General features: G+C 39.2%; 1 protein-coding gene across 1 annotated transcript in view; it reads left to right on the forward strand.

Annotated features, from left to right (window-relative positions):
- Nucleotides 1-21,927, forward strand: part of Lrp6 (LDL receptor related protein 6) — a 123,718-nt gene that overhangs the window by 34,156 nt on the left and 67,635 nt on the right. The window contains exons 3-4 of the mRNA XM_027429872.2: nt 9,071-9,268; nt 21,091-21,287. Of these exons, the coding sequence (XP_027285673.1) occupies nt 9,071-9,268; nt 21,091-21,287 (395 nt within the window). The remainder of the gene's footprint in view (nt 1-9,070; nt 9,269-21,090; nt 21,288-21,927) is intronic.

Raw genomic sequence — 21,927 nt, forward strand, 5'->3', positions numbered from 1 at the left:
TAAGTTGTATATATTTTTGATGACTGCAGCATTGCCATTTGGCTGAAGATGAAAGATTTTTTAAAGAATATTTATCACACTAATCTTAATAAAGACAAACTACAATATATTGGATGAGTTAGCAAAATAAAATCTCTAAAAGAATTAGGTACTAAAAGGTTATTGGGGAAATTAGAGATCCATTTTTTTATAATCCCAAATATTTTTAGTTAAGTTTTATGTGGTCATTGTGAAGTTTTAAAGTTCTCATTTTTAGATGGTCCAAAGAAATGGGCAGCTATTGTGTAGAATGGATTTATTTTGTGCTTTGCTACCGTATATGGGCTTGCAGAGCTTTTGGGCCACCTGAAGTAATGTTTTGAGTCAGCTGGTTAATGAATTAAACACATTAACATCACAGGTACAAGAACAGAGCACAGTGGATAAACAGGTGTTGAAAAAAATCACATTCTGCTTCACTGCTTCTAAACCCTGTCTGAATATATTAGAATTCCTTGGGAACTTTTTTTTTTTACTTCTAATTTATTTTGAGACAGTCTTGCTTGTAAATACAGGTGTGAACAGCCATATTTGTCTGCCTGTCTGTGACTTTGTCTCTGTGTCTGTCTGTGTGTATACATGTGTCCTCAGTGTGTAACTCAGTCCTCACCTTCCATGTATTGAGACAGGGTCTCTGCTGCACACAGCTGCATATACCTGGCCCCCCAAACTTTAGTGATTTTCCTCTCTCTTCCTCCCATTTCTTGGTAGGGATGTGCTGCGATTACAGATGTGTGCCCTGCAGTCCTCTTTTACATGGCATCTAAACCAAGGCAGTTAGGCTTACATGGCAAATGCTCTACCCACTGAGTCATCTCTCCAGCCCCTGTTTGAGACTTAATGGAATTTTATTCAGCCAGAAATTTTCAGGAAAATAGATGTATCTGGAAATTATTAAGTGAGAAAACCCAGACAAGAACCACATGTTCTCCCTTATATGTGGAGTTTATCTTTTAATGTATGTATGTGCACACACATGGGTGTGAGTGTGGTATAGGTCATGAAATGACTAAGCGAGAAAAGAGGTTTTGAGGAAGGTGGTGTAATAAAACATGTAACATTTGGAGACAGTGAAGGACTGCTGGGGATGTAAGGGTTCAAAGGGGGTCAGGGGATTTGGGTAGGGGACGAGGATCAACAAAAACAAGCTATGCATGAAAATGCCATAATGAAACAGAGTACTTTGTACTCGTAACAACAATAACAAAAATACTGGTTCCACCTCAAACCAACTGAATCAGAATACCTGGTGGAAGAATCAGGATCAGTGCTGTTTTTAGTAAATTTCTTAGGTTGTTCTCAGTTGCCAAGGATAAAAATTCCTGCAGCAGGTGCTTCTTGCTGTTGCTCTTGTTATTTTGTGTGTTGGAAGCCAGGGAGGAAAACATGCTAAAGAGAACTTATTCAGAAAACGTTAGTTTTTTAATATCTAAGAATCTACTGGCTATCTCATAGGTATCCTCAAGCCTCCCCAGCTGCTGATGAGCACCACAGTTGCATAACTAGCAATACTTGTTATGAACGTGTGGGTAATGCTAACTGCTTTTTTGGTTTTCTCTCACCTCCTTTGTTTCACTGGTTATGGTGATGTGAGTATTGTTTTAATGCTATGCTGGTCTTTTGATCTGTCATTTGCTCCCTTATCAGTTTACATCAATACACTGCACTGCAGGGAGGTCAGGCTGCTACCTTGCCCTTGGCCATGATGGTGGGCAGAGCTGTGTGACGTGAAAGTGCCCTTTGTTAGAAGCAGGACGCTCTAAAGGGATTTGTTGGGATGGCTTTGGGTCTAAGAGTGAGTGTTATCATTCATAGTTTTAATCAAAAGAAATCTTTTTAGTTTAGCCACCAAAAGATTGTAGGTAAAAAGCTGTTGGGTTACTTACATAATTTCTTAAGCAATAGAACTTGGCTTAGACTCTCTCTATAGACACAGTGCTACAGATCACACCCACAGCTGGTTCTGTGTAGGCAGCACTGTTACTGGTGTGCTCCCTCTGTCAGGACTGGTGTGAGATGACACATACCCCTAAAACTCATGCAGACCCCTTTAGAAATTGGCGTAAAGAAGGACTGATGAGCGCAGCTGGCCACAGCCTCACTGAAATGAATCTCTGCTCCCCCTCCTCTACCTCCTTTTCACACTTCATTTTTCTTTCTCTTTTTGAGACAAGGTCTGTTTGGCCCAGGATGACCTGGAATTTGCTATTTGTCCCAGCTTCACCTCCAACTCCAGGTCTTTGAGCATCTACGTAAATACTAGAGTTACAGATGTTTGCCGTAACAACCAGAAGTTGAGGTTGATCTGTCTGATTGGCAGTGACTGGGGCTGGTGCACATTTATTGATTGCAGGAGAGGATTGGAAAGCAAATATCTGGTGTTCTGTTTCTGCACTTTGAAGATGTGGCTCTAGCTCATAAAATGAAGGATTCTTTAAGTACACAGAGAAGTAGTTTAAATACTGGGTGGCCCCTCCCGCTTCCCCATTGCCAAGTATCTGACAGCATTTTGTGAGTGAAATGAGTGCTCCTCAGGTTTATGGATGTCTTTACCACAGTTTGAATCTCGCTTGTATTTTTCCCTTTCTAATGTTGGAAGAATGATTGAAATATGGTAGTGAATATAAAAGGAGATGGCACAGAATTTTTTAAAAACTTGTAAGTAAATCAGGTCCTAAGAACAATCTACTTGGTCTCTTTGCTTTTTAAACTATTAAGGAAAAGTTAAAATATGTCAATATCTGGATCCTACTTATGCAGGTTACAAAATCAAAGCTTAGACGCTTTAAAAAAACTTTCCAAAGTTAGACTAGCAGCAGATCTATCACATAGATTAGGTCATGCATTTCTTTTATTCATGTGAATTTAAGATTCAGATAGTTGGAAAAATTATGAGAGCCAGAGGTAGTGACTTAAAGAAAACTGTTTTCTGGACATACCAAGGCAGTTGCACATAAGAACATACAGGGGTTGTGACAGCATGCACAAGATACAGGCTTCCCATCCCCAAAGAAGATCAGATCAGACAGAAATGCCAGCATCTCCTGTAAGCTTATGCCTCCTGTACTTAATTCCTACAATAGCAGCCTCATGCGTTCTTTTTTTAAATTGTGATTATTTATTGTGGAATGAGTAGCATGGCAGACGTTACTGTTATAGTTGCAACTCTTGAATTATTAAGTGTGCTTGCTAGCATTTTAAATTAGGATGGGATAACTTAGTGTATGCTAAAATATAGACGTAAGAGGCTGTATGATGTCTTTTGAGAAGAATATTACTTCCTACTGTGTTGAGAGTAGGGTCAGGCAGGGACAAGGTGGTAGGACTCTTGTGGTTTTTTGGCTGACCTGTGCTACAGTCTGTCAGTTGTATACCACAAGAAGAGAAACATTTGTTAAAACATGAATCTGGAAAGGTAAGCTTTGTATAAATGAGTATTTTTGTTGTTCGCTACCATTGTTTCATTAATCTTCCATCGTTTTTCATTCTTCTAAATAGAATTAACTGATACATATAAAATGTGCCTCACAGGGACAGATCAGCCAAATTTGTTAATGGTTTTCCAATACCATAATAGGACAAGTTGGGGCTGGAACAACGTCTCAGTGGGTAAAGTGCTTGCCATGTAAGCATGACCCAAATTTGGATTCCCAGAAGCCATGTAAAGCTGAACTGGTAACATACCTGTAAGATGCTCTGGAAAGCAGAAACAGGAGCTCCCAGGCCCACGAGACTAGCGCCTAGCGTATGCATCAAGTGAAGAAGAGACCCTGCTTCAAACCACAGGGACACCCGCTCCGCCCCAGCCCCGTTGTAATTTTAAAAATCGGCTCGAGAGAGAAAGATGCCAGGAGACAGAATTCAAGCAAAAGGGTTTTTTATTAAGGGAAGAAGATTGTAAAAAGGAGAAAGGGGAGGGGGGAGACCACCTTCTGGGGACAGGAGAGAGGAAAGAAGGGACAGAGGGAGAGAGGGGCAGATGGGAACATAGTGAATAGGCACAAATGGTGCCTATTCACTTCTCTCCTTCCCCTCCCCTCCATCTGATCCACGGAGAGGGTAAGACCTCCCCTAGGAAGTCTACTGTCCCATCATTGAGGCAGGACCAAGCACAGGTGGTGCTCTTAATGGCTGCAGCTGAGGATATATCCTGTCAGAACCCCAAGGACAGGCCACCGAAGATGCCTGAATACTAGCATCCTCCCCACACAGATTTTTTGTTTTTAAATCAGATTTAAGCATCTGATTTCTTATACAAGGTTTTGTTGATGATTTGAGCACATGTGTGTCTTTATCGAAGCTTTTCTGTTTTGTGCTGCAGTGATTATAGAAGCTGTGCTCTGGAGTTCCTTATTTACAAGTATTGTGCCCAGTGTGGTCCCTCTTCCGTGACATAGGTATTAGCTCAGATGTCTGTGTCTGGGACTAACCACCTTTCTGAAATACATGAAGGAGAAGAGATCTGAAGTTAGAATAGCATTAAAATCTTTAGTAATGTGTGGCTTTTGAATGGTGAACACTCAAATTGTAAATTAGCATGTCAAATTGTAATGACACAACCCTTCCACCCCCCAAGTTTATTGTGAATTCCTACTCACCTTCTCTGCCAACGCATTCTTTAATTTTTTTTCTAAATCTTTCAGAAACTATTATATAGTCAGTAGATTAAGAATCAACATGTAGAGGGGCTGGGGAGATGCTTAGCGGTTAGGAGCACACACCGTTCTTGTAGAGGATCCAAGTTTGGTTCCCAGCACCCTTGTCAGGTAGCTCCACGCCTCCTGTAACTCCGTCTGCAGGGGATTAGATGTCTCTGGCCTCTGTGAGTACCTTCACTCTTGTGTACTCATGTCTTCACACATGCCCCTAAAAATAAAGTGTTCAAAGAATTACCATGTGGGAAGTCACAAACCTCCGAAAAAGCAATACTTTCAGAAAAATGTGTAAAACTTAAATGTGTCAGAGGCAACAAATCCTAAACATTAATTAGCTAACATAACTTCTCCGAGTGTAAGACACTCCTAAGTCCATAAAGGAGCATTGATGGAATTTTGTGAGGAAGTATTGCACTATTGGAGTTAAACTGTGAGAATGGTGGTATGGAGAGGGAAGTGGCCACGCCATGACCCGGTGACCTGTGGATGTGAGGAAGCTGAGGACACTGGGAGACTCAGCAGGTCACAGCTAGGTTATGCCAATGACCCTGCCCTTTGCTCCTGAAGTGAGAAACTGCAGAGTTCGAGGGGGCCTCTGAGCTTTGTGCCTTAAGTCTGTTTTTAATCTTGGGGTTGTGTAGGGGGGAACACGAGGGACAGAGGTTTGAGTAATTTACTCAGGGTCACTGTACGAAGCGGCCAAGCTTCTGTTCTCCGAGACATTTCCTGGAAATGCTTCATGATGAAAGGATTTGCAAGTAAACTGTACAACTTGTAACTGAAAATGACAGCTCCCTTGTCTCCAATGCCATATCCATACTACCAGGTCAGATCCTGGTTTACCCCAACAGCTGTGTTTACTCTGGGACGCACGGATGCCTCCTTCTTCACAGACATTGCTTGCTGCCCAGAGACCTATGGAACCCGTCCCCTTCCATGATGCCTGCTGTTCCCTTGTGTGTGTCACCACCTGTTGTTACTCTTTTCTCAACAAGATGGACTCTGTCTTCCCTCCATGCGATGCTGCCAGTTGCATACACTGTAAATATTTGCTGCGGTTATTTAGATAGCGTTGTAACCACTTTTCTCTGTTTTCACAGTGTATTTTTGATACCTATGTTCAGTGACATTATAAATGATTATTAGAATCTACTGAGGATTTGACAAGGTTGTTTTAAAAAAAAATTGGCTTGAATGTAGTTTATAAAGTGTAACCTACCATTGTCTGTGTGCGAGTGGGGCTGTTACTCTTGTATGTTACAGTATTCCCCCATGGCCTTGTTAGATGTGCTTTTGGGAGAATAAATTCTATAAAATGCTGCCTTGCTGCCCAGCCCATGCCACGTTCACAGTTCCCCGTTTCTTTTAACTGACAGTCCCAGTTCCTGACAGGGGTTCTTGCTCTCACTGCCCCCCCACCCCTTCCCCAGGGAGATGCTGGTTTTCTTTATCTGTATTTGCTTTTAAAGGACTATTGATAATGGCATCAGACAACATGTCATTTCTCTGGTTTCTTTCACTTTATGATAGTATTTTTGAAGTCTGTCACATACTCATCCATGAATCAAGTGTGTAGTTTCTTTTCATTGCCATATCTTATTTTGTTTTATCGTGAATTTTGTTTTATCGTTTCATCTATTAATGAAGGGTTTGGCAGGCTTCTGCTTTTTCCTATCACTAGTAATACTGATATGACTGTTCACATATAAATGGGTATGTAAATGTAGTATTTCCTATTTCTTGGGTAGAGAAATTGCTGGGTTATCTGACAAATTCAGGTTTAACTTTTTTTCTTTTAACGTGTCCATACCATCTTATATCCCCACCATACCACATCCTTGTCAAAACTTTAAAAAAAAAAAATATGGTTACTCCTGTTTTCAAGTCCGGATTAGCGTTTTGTATATCTGATGAAATGGCTGTCTAAGTCTCTTTTTGTCCACCCAACTTTTTTTTTTTTTTTTTAAACATCATTGGAATTACATCTAGGACTTTTACAAGCGCTCACTAAGCTGGATACCATTGCTTTCTAGTTAATGTGTCATTGATTGCCTTCATATTGATCTGAGTAAAATTCTTTATCATATATATCGCTTCAGATCTTTTTACCTAGTTTATTACTTGTTAAAATTTAGATATAAAGGGTCCTTTAAAAGGCTTGTATGTTGAAGGCCTGGTCACTGATTTAATAGTGTTCAGAGGTGACAGGCTCATAAGAGATATGGCTTAACCAGTCTATCCATTAAAACATTCATAACCTAGTGGTAGCGGTGGAAGGTACTGAAGTCTTAGAGGTAGGTTGTTAGAGGAAGTAGTCTATAACAATAGAACTTCACAGTTCTAATCTAATTCTGATTTCAACTTTGGTTAGCTGTAATAATCAAGGTAGCTTATGATGTATGTATGATGTATGTATGTATGTATGTATGTATGTATGTATGTATGTTGTATAAATAAAGTAACAGAATAGAATACAAACCTAGCATGGTAGCTCAGGCCAGTAGTAATCCCAGTATTTGGGAGGTGGAAACAAGAGAATTAGGTGTTCAAAGTCATCCTCAGCTACAAAGTCAATTTGAGGCCAGCCTGCATGAGACAGTCTCAAAGAAAAATAAAAGTAGATAGCAACAGCCCACTGTGGTGGTGCCTGGCTGCCTGTAATGTCAGCAGTAATTACACCATGAGTTGAGTATAGTCTGTGCTGCATTGAGTTCAAGGCAAGCATAGTCACAATTGAGACAACATCCATATCATTTAAATACTCTTTAGAAATAAAATCAACCACAGACTTACATATAAAAGTGAAAACACCTACAAGCAGCTTGAGTTTAGATGCAGATTCCTTAGATAATATTACTGAAAATGCTGTCGAAAGATGAAAACACTGGCAACCATGGTAAGACTGTGGAAGCTTCGCTCTCATTATCAGTCTTCTGGCTGCCTCTGGTCTCTACTTCCCCCTACTTGCCCCGAAACACAAAGTTGGCCATCTGGTCTTCAACTTAAAAATCTCCAAGTGTCTTCATGTTGCTCTTAGAGCAGAAACCCTTAAGAGAAACATGGCCTGCCTGCCTTCCTACGTAACTTTATCATGTTACATAGCTAGTCCGTCTCTTACCCAGTCTAGACAGTGTCCAGTCATCACCCTTAATTTAGGAAGAATCTGCTTGCTTTCTCGTCCTTAAACACCAAGCCTATAGCATGAACATTGGCTTTAGGATCAGAGAGTTTTGTTTGGATTTCTCTTCTCCATTGTAAATTTTCTGGGCTTTCTTGTTTGATCTATAGTATGGAACAATGAATATTTCCTAAGCGTGTTGGAAATGATACATAAGTCAGGTGCTTTCTTTTGATTAGGCACTGTATGCATGAGCGACCGTGCCAGGAGATGCCAACACAGGCAATTAACTGCCATTGTCTCCATACTTGAATTCCCTTTGGGTTTTAACATATTTTTTGACTGCCTTGTATTTAAACTTAAACATTGTGTGTGCATGGAGTATACAAATTCTGTAGTCCTTATTCGGGGTTCATAGATGGTTTATGGGAGTTTACTCTCCTATCTACCATGTGGATTCTGGGGCTGGAACTCAGGTTGTCACGCTTGATAGGAAGTGTCTTTACTTGCTGAGACATCATTCTAGCCTGCATGCCTCTTCATTCAGAGTTCATAGTATCTCTATTAGCTTTCTTAAAAGATGTGCTGTTAATTGATAGCAGTTTTCCTTTATGTCAAGGAAAATTATTTTTCCTTCTGTAATGAGAACATTAGATTTCATTTAGTTATCATCTTTGGTCCCCTCTAGTCTGGCTCCTTAGCCTTTTTGTGACTTTCATGATGTCAGTATCGTCAAGAGGCCATTTTTTATAGAGTGTGCCTCCAATTGGGCTCTTTATGTACAGTTTAACTGAGGCTAGGCTTTACCCTGGGGGTGGTCAGGAGTAAGATGTAAAACTACACAAAAGGTGCCTTGTTTTCAATACCCCACAGTGAGAGGTGGTCCTGTCAGTTCTGTCTCTTATTGATGTTAACATAGGCAGCTTGTTTTTGGTATTGTCGTCCAGACTTTCTTTCTCTGCAGTTGCCATCTTCTCCTTGTTAATAAGCAATCTGTGGGATGTACAGTGTACAGTGTAAATGTTGTTTTGCAAATAAACTCTGACCTCTGGTTTTGCACTCCTGGTGTTCCTTGTGTATATTGGGTACATTTGTATATTGGTTTCAAGTAGTAGATTATTAAAATGTGGGAAAAAAGATTTCTAGGGTTTATTTTCAGCTTCTTGTTTCTGAGAGAGCTTTGTGCAATAGTAGTAATTACAAATATTTTGTGGTTATTTATGTCATGGCTTTAATTTTTCTTTTTAATAATTTTTAGGTTCATGTACTGGACAGACTGGGGAGAAGTGCCAAAGATAGAGCGTGCTGGAATGGATGGTTCAAATCGCTTTGTTATAATAAACACTGAAATTTACTGGCCAAATGGACTGACCCTGGATTATGAGGAACGGAAGCTTTATTGGGCAGATGCAAAACTTAATTTCATCCACAAATCAAACCTGGATGGAACAAATCGGTAAGATTGCCTTGTTTTAAAATTGAATCTTATGTATTTGACTGCATGAGTTATGTGCACATATGGGGATGTGGAGGCAGAAGATGACTTTGGAAGCCTCAGACCTGGAGTCACAGGCATTTGCAGGATGTATATACACGTGCATGAACGTGTTCAACCTCCTCACTTCCATGTAGTTATATTTCTCATGTGTTGTCATAAACATTTTGAACATGCAGACTTAGTGAAGTTTTGCTTAGAAAAAAAGTGCTGGCTGTCTGGGTGCACATCTTTAATCCTAGCACTCGGTGCAGAAGCAGTTGGATCTGAGGCCAGCATAGAGGCAACACTGTCTATGCAGGGGTGAGCAGAGAGGTAACATGGCATCGTTCTCTGTAACATGGATATATAAACCCAGAGACAGATATTGGGGCTCAAGCTTCAAGCTGAAGATCAGAAAAGAAAAGTAGCCAGCCACTAGCTCTTACCTCTACCTCAGGCTGAAAAAGCTGTCCTCTCCTCAGTGTGGCTGGAGAATAAATCTTTTTAGTCTGACTTTATTTCTTTCTTTTATACCTGTCAAATCCTGGGATTAAAGGTGTGCACTTTTACTGCAATCTCCATTGTGAGAGCTGTTTCTCTTTTAGACTGTATTAATTTCGTGTAGCTCAGTGTGGCCTTGAACTAACAGAGATTCATCTGCTTGTCTCTTGAGTCCTGGGATTAAAGGTGTGTACCACCACTGCCTGGCTGTATTGCTGTGGCTAGCTTTGCTTTCTGATACTTTGGGCAATCTTTATTAAATCATAAATAATATGTCACCACAACTCTCTATGCAGGGGTGAGCAGGAAAATAACATTGTGTGACTGACTGTGCAGGATGGTTTCCCTATGTAGGAGTGAGCAGGGAGGTGACATGGTGTGCTGGGCTGAGCGGGAAGGGGTGTGGTGTCACTCTCTGTGCTGGGCTGAGTGGGAAGGTGGTGTGGTGTCACTCTCTGTGCTGGGCTGAGCGGGAAGGTAACCACGTGGTATCTCATAGGACTTGAAAGTAGGGAAGCTCCACAAAAACCTCAACTCTGAGGGACAGCAGGATGTGGCGCCTATTAAGATTGATTGACAGGAGGATCTCTTGATTTCAAGGCTAGCTTGGTCTATGGAGTTGAGTTCCAGGACTGCCAGGGCTACTCAGAGACCCTGTTTCAAACCCCTCCCTACCCACCCTTCCCCACCAAAAGGATTGATAGGAGATATGGAGCATAAGTGACTGGTCGCTCAAATATCTGGCAAGTGTAGTGTGTCCACAGTTGTAGTTAGCAGTTTAACCTCAGTGAACTTTTTGAAAATGGTAATGCCAGAGTTCTTACTCAAGTTAGGGGACTGCACTGAATGGAAATACATTGTATAGGAGAACTGAAGAACTGATCCACAATTGCACAGAAAGGGACAACAGAACAGGGAGAAATGAAGGGGAAGAAGGAGGAGTTTTCAAGGATGGGAAGGGGACAGCTAGTGGTTCTCAGAAACTAAGATGCCATAGTTTTGAGCATCACAGGAACAAGAAGGATGCATTGTGAAGTTGGAAAACTACCTTAAATAGTGCTTTCTTTTTAAAAGTTCAGAGAAAATAATTTGACAAAGGAGAATCGGAAAAGTATCAAATGAAATGCCATTTAAAGTTATTTCAAAGGGAAAAAGAATAAGAATAAGGAACAGAACACACACACACACACAGAGACAGACACACAGACACATACACACCCACACACACTCCAGAAAACTTCAGCATAGAAGAGGGCAAACCTTTGTTTAAATATGACCAAAAATTAATGAGAAACCAGTATAACATGTAAAGGAAAATGTAACATTACAAAAGTTCTGAAATAAGATTCTTAAAACTCAGGGCTGGAGTACTGAGCCTGTGGCATGTAGCCAGATTCCAATTCTTCCTCATATCAATTCAGTGTGACTAAACTCATGATGGGGAGGGAATTCTATGTGAGAAATAATAAATAAAACACCAGTAATTACTAACAGAAAAAACAAAAACAAAAACAAAAAACAAAACAAACAAACAAAAAACTCGGGACTGGAGACATGGCTCAGAGGTTAAGAGCACAGACTGCTCTTCCAGAGGTCCTGAGTTCAATTCCCAGCAACCACATGGTGGCTCACAACCATCTGTTATGAGATCTGGTGCCCTCCTCTGGTGGGCAGATATACATGAAAGCAGAATGTTGTATACATAATAAATAAATAAAATCTTTAAAAAAAAGATTCTTAAAACTCAGGAAAATTTGTAAGTAAAAGAAAAATCATTTTAGATAAAAGGAAAAGCAAACAACTGAATAACAACAAAGTCTACCTTAAATGATCGGTGACCTAAGAGTGAACAACAGAAAGTTTGGTAGAAGTTTAGAGGAAAGTAACACTGGGAGATGTACAGGAAAATGTATAAAAATAATTGAAATAAAAAGGCAAAAAGAAATTTCTGTAACTGAAATGAACAATTCCTGAGGTGAAAAATTCACTAGGGAATTTAAAGGCAGCTGCCTTTAAAGAAAAAAGCAAGCAAGCAAACAAACAAAAAACACAGGAAACTTGAGACAGAACAAGGCAGAGTAGCAAATCTGAGGACTAGAAAGAACAAAGACTGAAAGGGAGTGGTGGTGTGGAACACCATTGGGTGGACTAGGTGTGCTCACTGTCTAGATACCAGAAGGAAAAGAGGAAGAAAGGGACAGCGAGAAACGTCTGAAGAAACCATTGCTGGAAACCCTGAGATGTGAAGGAAGGCAGGAGTGCCAGTGTTTGAGAACCCATTGAACCTCATGCAAGAGGAACATTCTACAACAAATCATAAGCAGATTTAGAAAAACCAAAGACACATAATGTTAAAAGTGAAAAGAGAGGGAACCTCAGTTAGAGAATAGGCGGAATTCCTAGAGAAACTATGTAGACCAAAAGGCAGTTGGCCAGAATTCAAAGCACTAAAAGAAAAAAAAGTTTAAGCTTAGTATCCTGTATTGATCAAAACTTGAAATGTGAGTTAAGAATGTGAAACATTCCTAAATATACAAAAGCTGTAAGGTTCTTTCCATATAACAGTTTTTCTTTGGGCAAGCAAACCATCAAGGTACAGCAGACCAGGAGACCTGCTACACAGATTCGTTTCTCTTGAAGCTCGTGATTAGAATGTAGGAAATGCTCTTTGCTCTTGGCTTTGGCATGGACATTTTTTATTGTCTGAGCAGGGTCTCATTCTCTGTCTTCAGCCTTCCAAGCTCTACATGCCTTGCTAGTTTCTCATGCTTAACTTCTCCTGCTGTGGGCTCTGATTTGGTGTTACCTGGCTTTACCAAATTATTAATTCCAAATCCCATTGGTTTATTTATTAACCTATTATGTCTTACCTATTTTGAAAACAAAACCCAGTTTTTCCATTCACTGATAATTGAGGTTGCTAGTATTGGTACATATTTACAAATTAATGTTGTATACACATGTATATAATAAAAGATTAGAAAAATAACCTTTATATTTTTATGTTTCTAAGTTTTTATAGAGACACATATTTATCCCTTTTACAGTCAGGAGAAAAATAAAAACTGGGAAAAAAAGAACTCAAGTCTTTTGGTTGCTTTGTGTTTTTCCTTTCATTTCTCCGACCTTACTAACTTTCCATGCTTCTGGCTAATCTATAATCTTTTGGGGTCAAATTTTAGCTTAGATTTAACTCATGAGGCTCAGTTAGATATTATTTTGAAGCATTCTGTCAGTCAAAAATCTCTTATTGGGGGAGGCACATGCCACGGTTGGTATTTGGAGGTCAAAGGGTAAGTAACTTAAGAGTCAATGCCATTCCACCATGTGGGCCCCAGTGGTCATCAGGACTTGGCAGCAAGTGAGTGTCCTTACCTCCTGAGCCATTTTTATGGTCCCCATTCTGTCAATTTAGTGAAGGTTTACTCCTTAGTTCTATTACTGAATTGCAAGAGTATTTTCTTTTCTAATGTAGATAAGATTTCATCATTGGACATAAGATTTAGGAACATTTCTTTTTTTTTTTTTATTTTATTAGTTCTAGTTAGGGAAGAAGCTTATTTCAAGTCCCTTCTCCCTCTCCCTCCCCCCACCCCCAAACCTCCTCCCCCACCCCAGCCCACCCCCCACCCCATCCACCCACCACTCCCCAGGCAGGGTAGGGCCCTCAATGGGGGCTCTGCAAAGTCCACCAAGTCTTCCTATGCTGATCCTGGGCCCTTCCCCATGTGTCCAGGGCCAGAGTGTAACCCTTCATATGGGATGGGCTCTCAAAGTCCCTTCTTGCACCAGGGAAAAATACCAGTCCACCACCAGAGGCTCCCTGGAGTGCAGAGGCCTCCTTATTGACATCCATGTTCAGGGGTCTGGATCAGTCTTGTACAGGCCTCCTGGACAGCATCTGGGGTCGATGTGCTCTCCCTTGTTCAGGTCACCTGTTCCTGTGGGTTTCTCCAACCTAGTACAGACCCCTTCGTTCTTCATTCCTCCCTCTCTTCAACTAAATTCCTGATTTCGGCTCATTGTATATCTGTGGATGTCTGTCTCTGTTTCCATCCGCCACTGGATGAGGGCTCTAGGATGGCATAGATCATGTGGTTTTTCTTTTTCAGTTTGTTTATATAGTGGATTACATTGATGGATTTTCGTATGTTGGGGGAGGGTTTTTAGGTTATCCTCTCCACCGTTGCCTGGATTGTCAGATCGTGTCATCCTTGTAGGTCTCTGGAGATCTCCCTGGTTCCAGATCCCTTCTCGGGCCTATAGTGGCTCCCTCTGATATCATATCTCTCATCTTGATCTCTTTCCTCTATTCTTCCCCCAACTCAATGTTTCTGCCCCTCCATTTCCTCTCCTAATGAGATAGAAGCAGTAATCAAAAGCCTCCCAACCAAAAAAAGCCCAGGGCCAGATGGCTTCACTGCAGAATTCTACCAGAAATTCAAACAAGAGCTAATTCCAGTACTCCTCAAACTGTTCCACACAATAGAAGCAGATGGAATATTACCAAACTCTTTCTACGAGGCTACAATTACTTCGATACCCAAGCCACACAAAGATAGGACTAAGAAAGAGAACTACAGACCTCATGAACATCCCTCATGAACATCGATGCTAAAATACTCAATAAAATATTGGCCAACCGAATCCAAGAACATATCAGAAAAATCATCCACCATGATCAAGTAGGCTTCATCCCAGGGATGCAAGGATGGTTCAACATACGAAAATCCATCAATGTAATCCACTATATAAACAAACTGAAAAAGAAAAACCACATGATCATCTCACTAGATGCTGAAAAAGCCTTTGACAAAATCCAACATCCCTTCATGATAAAGATCTTGGAGAGAACAGGAATAACAGGAACATATCTAAACATGATAAACGCAATATACACCAAACCAATAGCCAACATCAAAGTAAATGGAGAGAAACTCAAAGCGTTTCCTCTAAAATCAGGAACAAGACAAGGCTGTCCACTCTCTCCATCTCTTCAATATTGTACTTGAAGTTCTGGCTATAGCAATAAGACAAGAAAAGGGGATCAAAGGGATACAAATTGGAAAGGATGAAGTAAAACTTTCACTATTTGCAGACGACATGATGCAGACGACTATTTGCAGACTAACTACATTAGTGACCCGAAAAACTCTACCAGGGAACTCCTACAGCTGATAAACACCTTCAGCAAGGTAGCAGGATACAAAATTAACTCAAAAAAATCAGTAGCCCTACTATATACAGATGATAAATCCAATGAGAAAGAAATCAGGGAAACATCACCTTTCACAATATCCACAAGCAACATAAAATATCTTGGGGTAACACTAACCAAAAAAGTAAAAGATCTGTACAATAAGAACTTTGAGACTTTAAAGAAAGAAATTAAAGAAGATACCAGAAAATGGAAAGATCTCCCATGCTCTTGGATAGGTAGAATTAACATAGTAAAAATGGCAATCCTGCCAAAAGCAATCTACAGATTCAATGCAATCCCCATCAAAATCCCAACACAGTTTTTCACAGACATTGAAAGAACAATACTCAACTTTATATGGAAAAATAAAAAGCCCAGGATAGCCAAAACAACTCTTTACAAAAAAGGATCTTCTGGAGGCATCACCATCCCTGACTTCAAGCTCTACTATAGAGCCATAGTTCTGAAAACAGCCTGGTATTGGCACAAAAATAGACTGATAGACCAATGGAATCGGATTGAAAACCCTGATATCGACCCACGCACCTATGGATACCTTATTTTTGACAAAGGTGCTAAATCTATACAATGGAAAAAAGATAGCATCTTCAACAAATGGTGCTGGTACAATTGGATTCGGACATGCAGAAAATTACAGATAGATCCATACCTGTCACCATGCACAAAACTTAAGTGCAAATGGATCAAAGATCTCAGCATAAATCCAGCCACACTGAATCTTCTAGAAGAGAAAGTGGGAACTACCCTTGAACAAATTGGCACAGGAGACCACTTCCTGAACATTACGCCAGTAGCACAGACACTGAGGTCTGCAATTAATAAATGGGACCTCCTGAAACTGAGAAGCTTCTGCAAGGCAAAGGAAACAGTCAGTAGGATAAAACGACCACCCACAGAATGGGAAAAGATCTTCACCGATCCCACATCTGACAGAGGACTGATTTCCAAAATATATAAGGAGCTCAAGAAGCTAGCCACCAAAACACCAAACAATGAAATTAAAAAGTGGGGTGCAGAACTAAATAGGGAATTCTCAACAGAGGAATCTGAAATGGCTGAAAGACACTTAACAAAGTGCTCAAAATCATTGGCCATCAGAGAAATGCAACTCAAAACAACTCTGAGATACCATCTCACGCCTGTCAGAGTGGCTAAAATAAAAAATACCAATGACAACCTATGCTGGAGAGGATGTGGAGAAAAAGGAACACTCCTCCATTGCTGGTGGGAGTGCAAACTTGTAAGACCACTCTGGAAATCAGTATGCGGTTGCTCAGAAAAATGGGAATCAGTCTACCTCAAGATCCAGCCATTCCTCTCTTGGGTATATACCCAAATAGGGCATGTTCATACAACAAGGACATATGCTCAACCATGTTCATAGCAGCATTGTCTGTAATAGCCAGAACCTGGATTTAGGAACATTTCTATCACTTCATTTTCTTTATGGCATATTTTGAAACAAATATTAAAAGTTTTTATTATATGCAATTTATCAGTTTTTACTCCTGTTAAAATTGCTTTTGGTACTTCCAGGAATCTTTGCCTGGCACAAAATGATATTTTCTTCTATGAGAGAAACTCCCAAGAAGAGTTTTATTAGTTTAATGCTTATATCTAGATCAGATGTATGATCCATTTTCATTTCTTTTTTTGTGTAGGATAGCACTTAAATTCCTTTTTAAAATGTATCCCTGATAGTATTTTGAATGTATACCATAAAAAGCAATTCAGCATTATATATTTATGTATGACAGTATAATTATTTTACTTATAGTGCTGGAGATTGAGTCTAAGGCCTCACTACAGGCTATGGACTGGGGATTGAATCTAGGACCTCACACATGTTAGGCAATGCTGTATCCTTGAACTGTATATTCTTAGCCCTTTATGCTATTATTTATTTTTAAAGAAATGAATGATTTTTAAAGAATTCTATTATTCGTATCTGTGGGGAGATCAGAGGACAACTTTTGGGAATCAGTTCTCTCCTTTCACTTTCACATGAGTTATGGGACCAAACTCAGGTTGTCAGACTTGCCTAATCAAGTACCTTTACCCATTGAACAATCTTGACAGCCCTGTTTTAATTTTGTGGTGCTTGAGCTTGAGCCAAGGACCTCATACATGTCAAGCAAATACTTTTATTCCTAGCCATTATTTTAGTAAAAAATTAGAACATTTATTTTTAATTGTTTATATGTAGAAGTGCAAACTATTTTTGTTTATGAATCAAATGTCTTACAATCTTGTTGAATTCACTAGTTTTGGGAACATAGTTTTTCTTTTTTTTTTTTAAACTAAGTATATTCTGTGTACAAAATAATGTCATTGGTGAATGATGCTGTTTACTGCTTCCCTTTGTGATCTGGGTGTGGTTGTCTTTTGCTTGGTTGCACTGGCTAGGTCTTGTGATACAATGTAGAAAGAAGACATCTCTTGCTCCTACAGGATCTGCACTTCTGTCAGGTTAGCAGAATGGTAGTGTAGATTTTTTGGTAAAGTACTTTCTTCAGGTGAAGGATGTTTTCTTTTATTCCTGGTTTGTTGACTTCATTTTAAATCATGAATGAACATGGATCTTGCCATATATATATATTTATGTGTGTGTTTAAATAAATATTGTAAATCGCTCTCTTAATTGTTGAGCCAAGCTTGTATTTTCTTTTGAGGATTTTTATGTCCTTATTCATGAAAGATATTAATACATAGTTTGTTTTTTTCTGGTGCCTTTGATTTTTTTACTAATTTAGAACCAGCCTTTAAGAATGAGTTGGGAAATGTCTCCTTTCCCTTTATATTTTCTCAGAGTGTGCTACCAAGTATTTCTATTTGATTGATTGATTGATTGATTGATTGATTGATTGATTGATAAGTATCTCATAGATTTAATCTGTGCGGCTGTCTGAGCCTGGCTATTTCTTGGAAATTCTTTAAATGGCTGAGTTTGTTTATGCAGCTCTGTTGACTTCCTCCATGAATCTATTTTAGTAATTGGTTTCTTTCTAAGAATGTTTCCATTTCTTGTAAGTTGACTAATTTGTTGGCACAAAGTTTTTATGGTTGTTCCTTGTAATTAGTTTTTGATTTTTTAAAAGTATGATAATGATGTTCCCATTTCAGTCATGATGGTTTTCAGTCTCACGGTTTGTGTCTTTTTTTTTTTTTTTTTTTTTTTTTTTTTACTTTGACATCATAGCTAACAGGTTGCAGTTTCATTAATCTTTTCAAAGAATCAACTTATTGTGTTACTGTCTTCCCATGCTTTTTGCCTTCCTGTGCTCTTCCTTTTCTAATTTCTTCAGGCTGAGACAGAGTAGGAGATTAATTTGTCATCTAACTCCTAATTGAGGCATTTGTAGTTTATAAATTTACCTCACTGCTTTGGTGGGTACTCATAAATTGTTATGCATTGTATTTGCATTTTGTTTAGTTCAGTATTTAACTCATCTTGTGATTCTTCTTTGATGGTTGATTTATTTATTTATTTATTTATTTATTTATTTATTTATTATGTATACAGTATTCTGCCTACGTGTATGCCTCCATGCCAGACGAGGGCATCAGATCTCATTATAGATGGTTGTGAGCCGCCATGTGGGTGCTGGAATTTGAACCCCGGGTCCTCTGGAAGAGCAGCAAGTGCTCTTAATCACTGAGCCATCTCTCCAGTCCCTGTTTTTTGTTTTTGTTTTTCATATTTTGATCTGGTTCTCACTCTGTATGATTGCCTACACAGGCCTCAGGTTTGTGGTACTATTTCTGCCTCAACCTCTAAAGTGTTAGGATTATAGCCATGAGCTACCTGCCTTGTGACACATTGTTCATTTAGGAAAAAATGAGGAAGAATTTAGAAAATGAAAATTGAGAAAGAAGTTTAGTTTCTTGGTTCTTTATCCATTTTTATTTCTTTTACAAAAGATTTGTTTATTTTATGTATGACTGTTTTACCTGAGTGAATGTATGTTTGTGTACGTTGCGTGTCCTTGGTGCCTATGGGAGTCAGAGGAGAGCTCCTGATGCCCTGCCTGGACCTGGATGGTTGTGAGCTGGCATGGGCTTCTGGAAACTGACCAGGTCCTTTGTAAGAGCAGTAAGTGCTCTTCACTGGTGAGCCATTTCTGCAGCTCTGGTTTAGTTTCTTGATGAATTTCAGTTTAGACAGGAAAAACACTTTGTATAATGTAATAAGAATAATAAAAGACCCAGAGACTGATGTTGGGGTTCAAACTTCAAGCTGAGTATCAGAAAAGCAAAGCAACTGGCCACTAATTTCTTATCTCTACCTCAGACTGAATGGGCTGAGCCTGTCACCATGAGCTCTTCACTAAGTCTCCTCAGCGTGGCTGGAGAACAAATGCCCCTCTGAGACCTTGCTTCTGTCTTATATACTTCTCTAATGTTGGGATTAAAGGTGTGAGCTATAATTCTCTTTTAGACTGATTCACTTTTGTGTAGATCTGGGTGACCTTGGACTCACAGAGATCCATCTGCCTCTTAATACTGAGTCCTAGGATTAAAGGTGTGTACCACCACCCCCTAGCTTCTGGCTGCTGGGATTAAAGGTGTGTATCAGGCTTCTATGGTTTGAGGCTGACTTTGCTTTCTGAATTCTGAAGCAAGCTTTAATAAATCATAAATACTATATCACTGCAGTACAATTTAGTATTTATTGAGTGATGAGGCAGACACCATAGGTCTTTTCTTAGTCTCTGGAGTACTGGTGTTATAAACCTGTGTCCCTTCACCAGGCAAAACCATGCATTAGTAGGTATGCTTATATTTTAGTGCTGGAGACTGAGCCCTTATGAGTGTTAGCAAGTCACATCCCTGAGATTTGAAGTTTTTAATGAGCTGGCATGTGGAGTTGGGGTGTAACATAGTGGTAGAAAGAGCTCTTGCCTAGTGTATGCACACTCTGAATTCAGTTGCCAGGACTTAAACAAAAATAAGGAAAATGAAAGGAGAAAATTGATGATTTAGGTCAGCTAATCAGTATGATGTTCCAAAATATAAATTAGTTGCCTTCATCTTGTACTCAATTTTAAAAATAAAATGTCTTGAATTTATAATACTTTAGGTCAGGACTGGTTCATGTGTAACAGACATTGATTCCGCAGTTCCACAGTCCACTGTCCTTGTAACCCTGAGAACCTGAAGTTGAATTGTTGTCTTCAATAGCTTAGGTGTCTGTGTCTGCCTCCCCTCCCTCCCCCAGGCTGGGTATCAGAAAGATAGTTTATGAAAATACTGAAGCAATTACTGTCTCAAATATTTGTTTGACTGAAATCACAATTTATTCATTTTGCCTAGCACACTTACTAATTGCACAACTCTGACACTGCAAAGTGCTGTTGGCTTGAGTACTAAATCTCTTTTTATGCAATATGTTTAGTTTGTGAAATTCTAGTTTTGTATTATGAACATATTGCACCAATGCAGGACTTTGCTTAGCTGTCTGAATTGAGAGGTTTAATTATAATACAATAAAAATAAAAATATTATTAATAAACAAAAATTATTAATAGATAATTTTCTGGAGCTAGACTGAATTATGTCATTTTATCATTGTGTGTGTTTTCAGTTGCAATTATTAAAATCATAAGATTGAAAAAGAGGCTCAGGCTCTTTGTTCTTGCACAGCAAGAAGGGACAAACCTCTTGTTACCTTAAATCTACTTCCTAGTGCCAAACTGTCACCTCTAGGATTTTCCTCCTTGCTTACTTTTTTCCTGTCAGTGTGAATTACATGAAAGAATAGAAAATGTGAGTCTAGAGATTGTTGTTGAGAAGAAGGGAGGTTATCAGCAATGTTAAAATTTGGGCTTCTCTGTCTTGTGACTTAGTTGACCTGCTGCCAAGGCAGGGACCATTCTGAGTGTTTGGTTAGGGTTTTTTGACAACTTGAAAACATATTTGAATTTGCTACTTGAATTGTTTTTCATAGATGGATTTAATCTACAGGTATGTGTTCCTTAGTATGTGTATATGTTGATATGAACTGTTCATTGCTGAGTGATAATGTTGTCATAAAGGAAAATTTAAAAATTTGAGTTTTTCTTTTTGTGTTTGTTAATAGGCAGGCAGTGGTTAAAGGTTCCCTTCCACATCCTTTTGCCTTGACGTTATTTGAGGACACATTGTACTGGACTGACTGGAATACACACTCTATTTTGGCTTGCAACAAGTATACTGGCGAGGGTCTGCGTGAAATCCATTCTAACATCTTCTCTCCCATGGATATACATGCTTTTAGCCAACAGAGGCAGCCAAATGGTAAGTGATCTGGATTTCTAAATTCCAGGTTGGAACGGCTCTGTAGAACTCTGATGTCTGGCTTCAGTGAGGCCCAGGAGAGGGAAGGGCATATCCAAACTCGGCAGGAGGAATAAAAGAGAAAAAGCATACAAACAGAATTCAGGTTAAACACTAGATTAAACCCTTGTGGCCTGGTACCTTTTACCACATAATATCTTGTCTTTTATCTGGGCCTGGGATAAGACAAGTAGAAAACAAAAATGAATTAAAAATTAAGAATGCTAACTTTATATATAAATGCATTTCTTGTTCATGTTTTTCTCACTATTTTTGGAGGTGTGAGTGTGCTAAAAAAAAAAAAAAAAAAAAACTGATTTAACAGGAAACCTCTGTTAATCTAGCCAATGAATTTTAGTCCCTAAGTGTGGTGAATAAACTACCTGCTTAAGCAGTCATATGTATTCCTTCTTTTCCTTTTATGTGTTTTTCTTTCTAGCTTTGCTTCTGTTTTTGGTTACCCTTTACAAAGACATGGGACTGTGCCTGCTGACAATGACCCCTTGTAAGAGAGGAATAGATTTGGGTTTTAAAAGGAATATGAGAATGGTAAATATTTGGCACTTGTGTGTAAATAAATGTCTGGCATGTGTCTGAGTAT

This window comes from Cricetulus griseus, chromosome 8 (assembly GCF_003668045.3).
Source record: "Cricetulus griseus strain 17A/GY chromosome 8, alternate assembly CriGri-PICRH-1.0, whole genome shotgun sequence".
Lineage (NCBI taxonomy): Eukaryota > Metazoa > Chordata > Mammalia > Rodentia > Cricetidae > Cricetulus > Cricetulus griseus.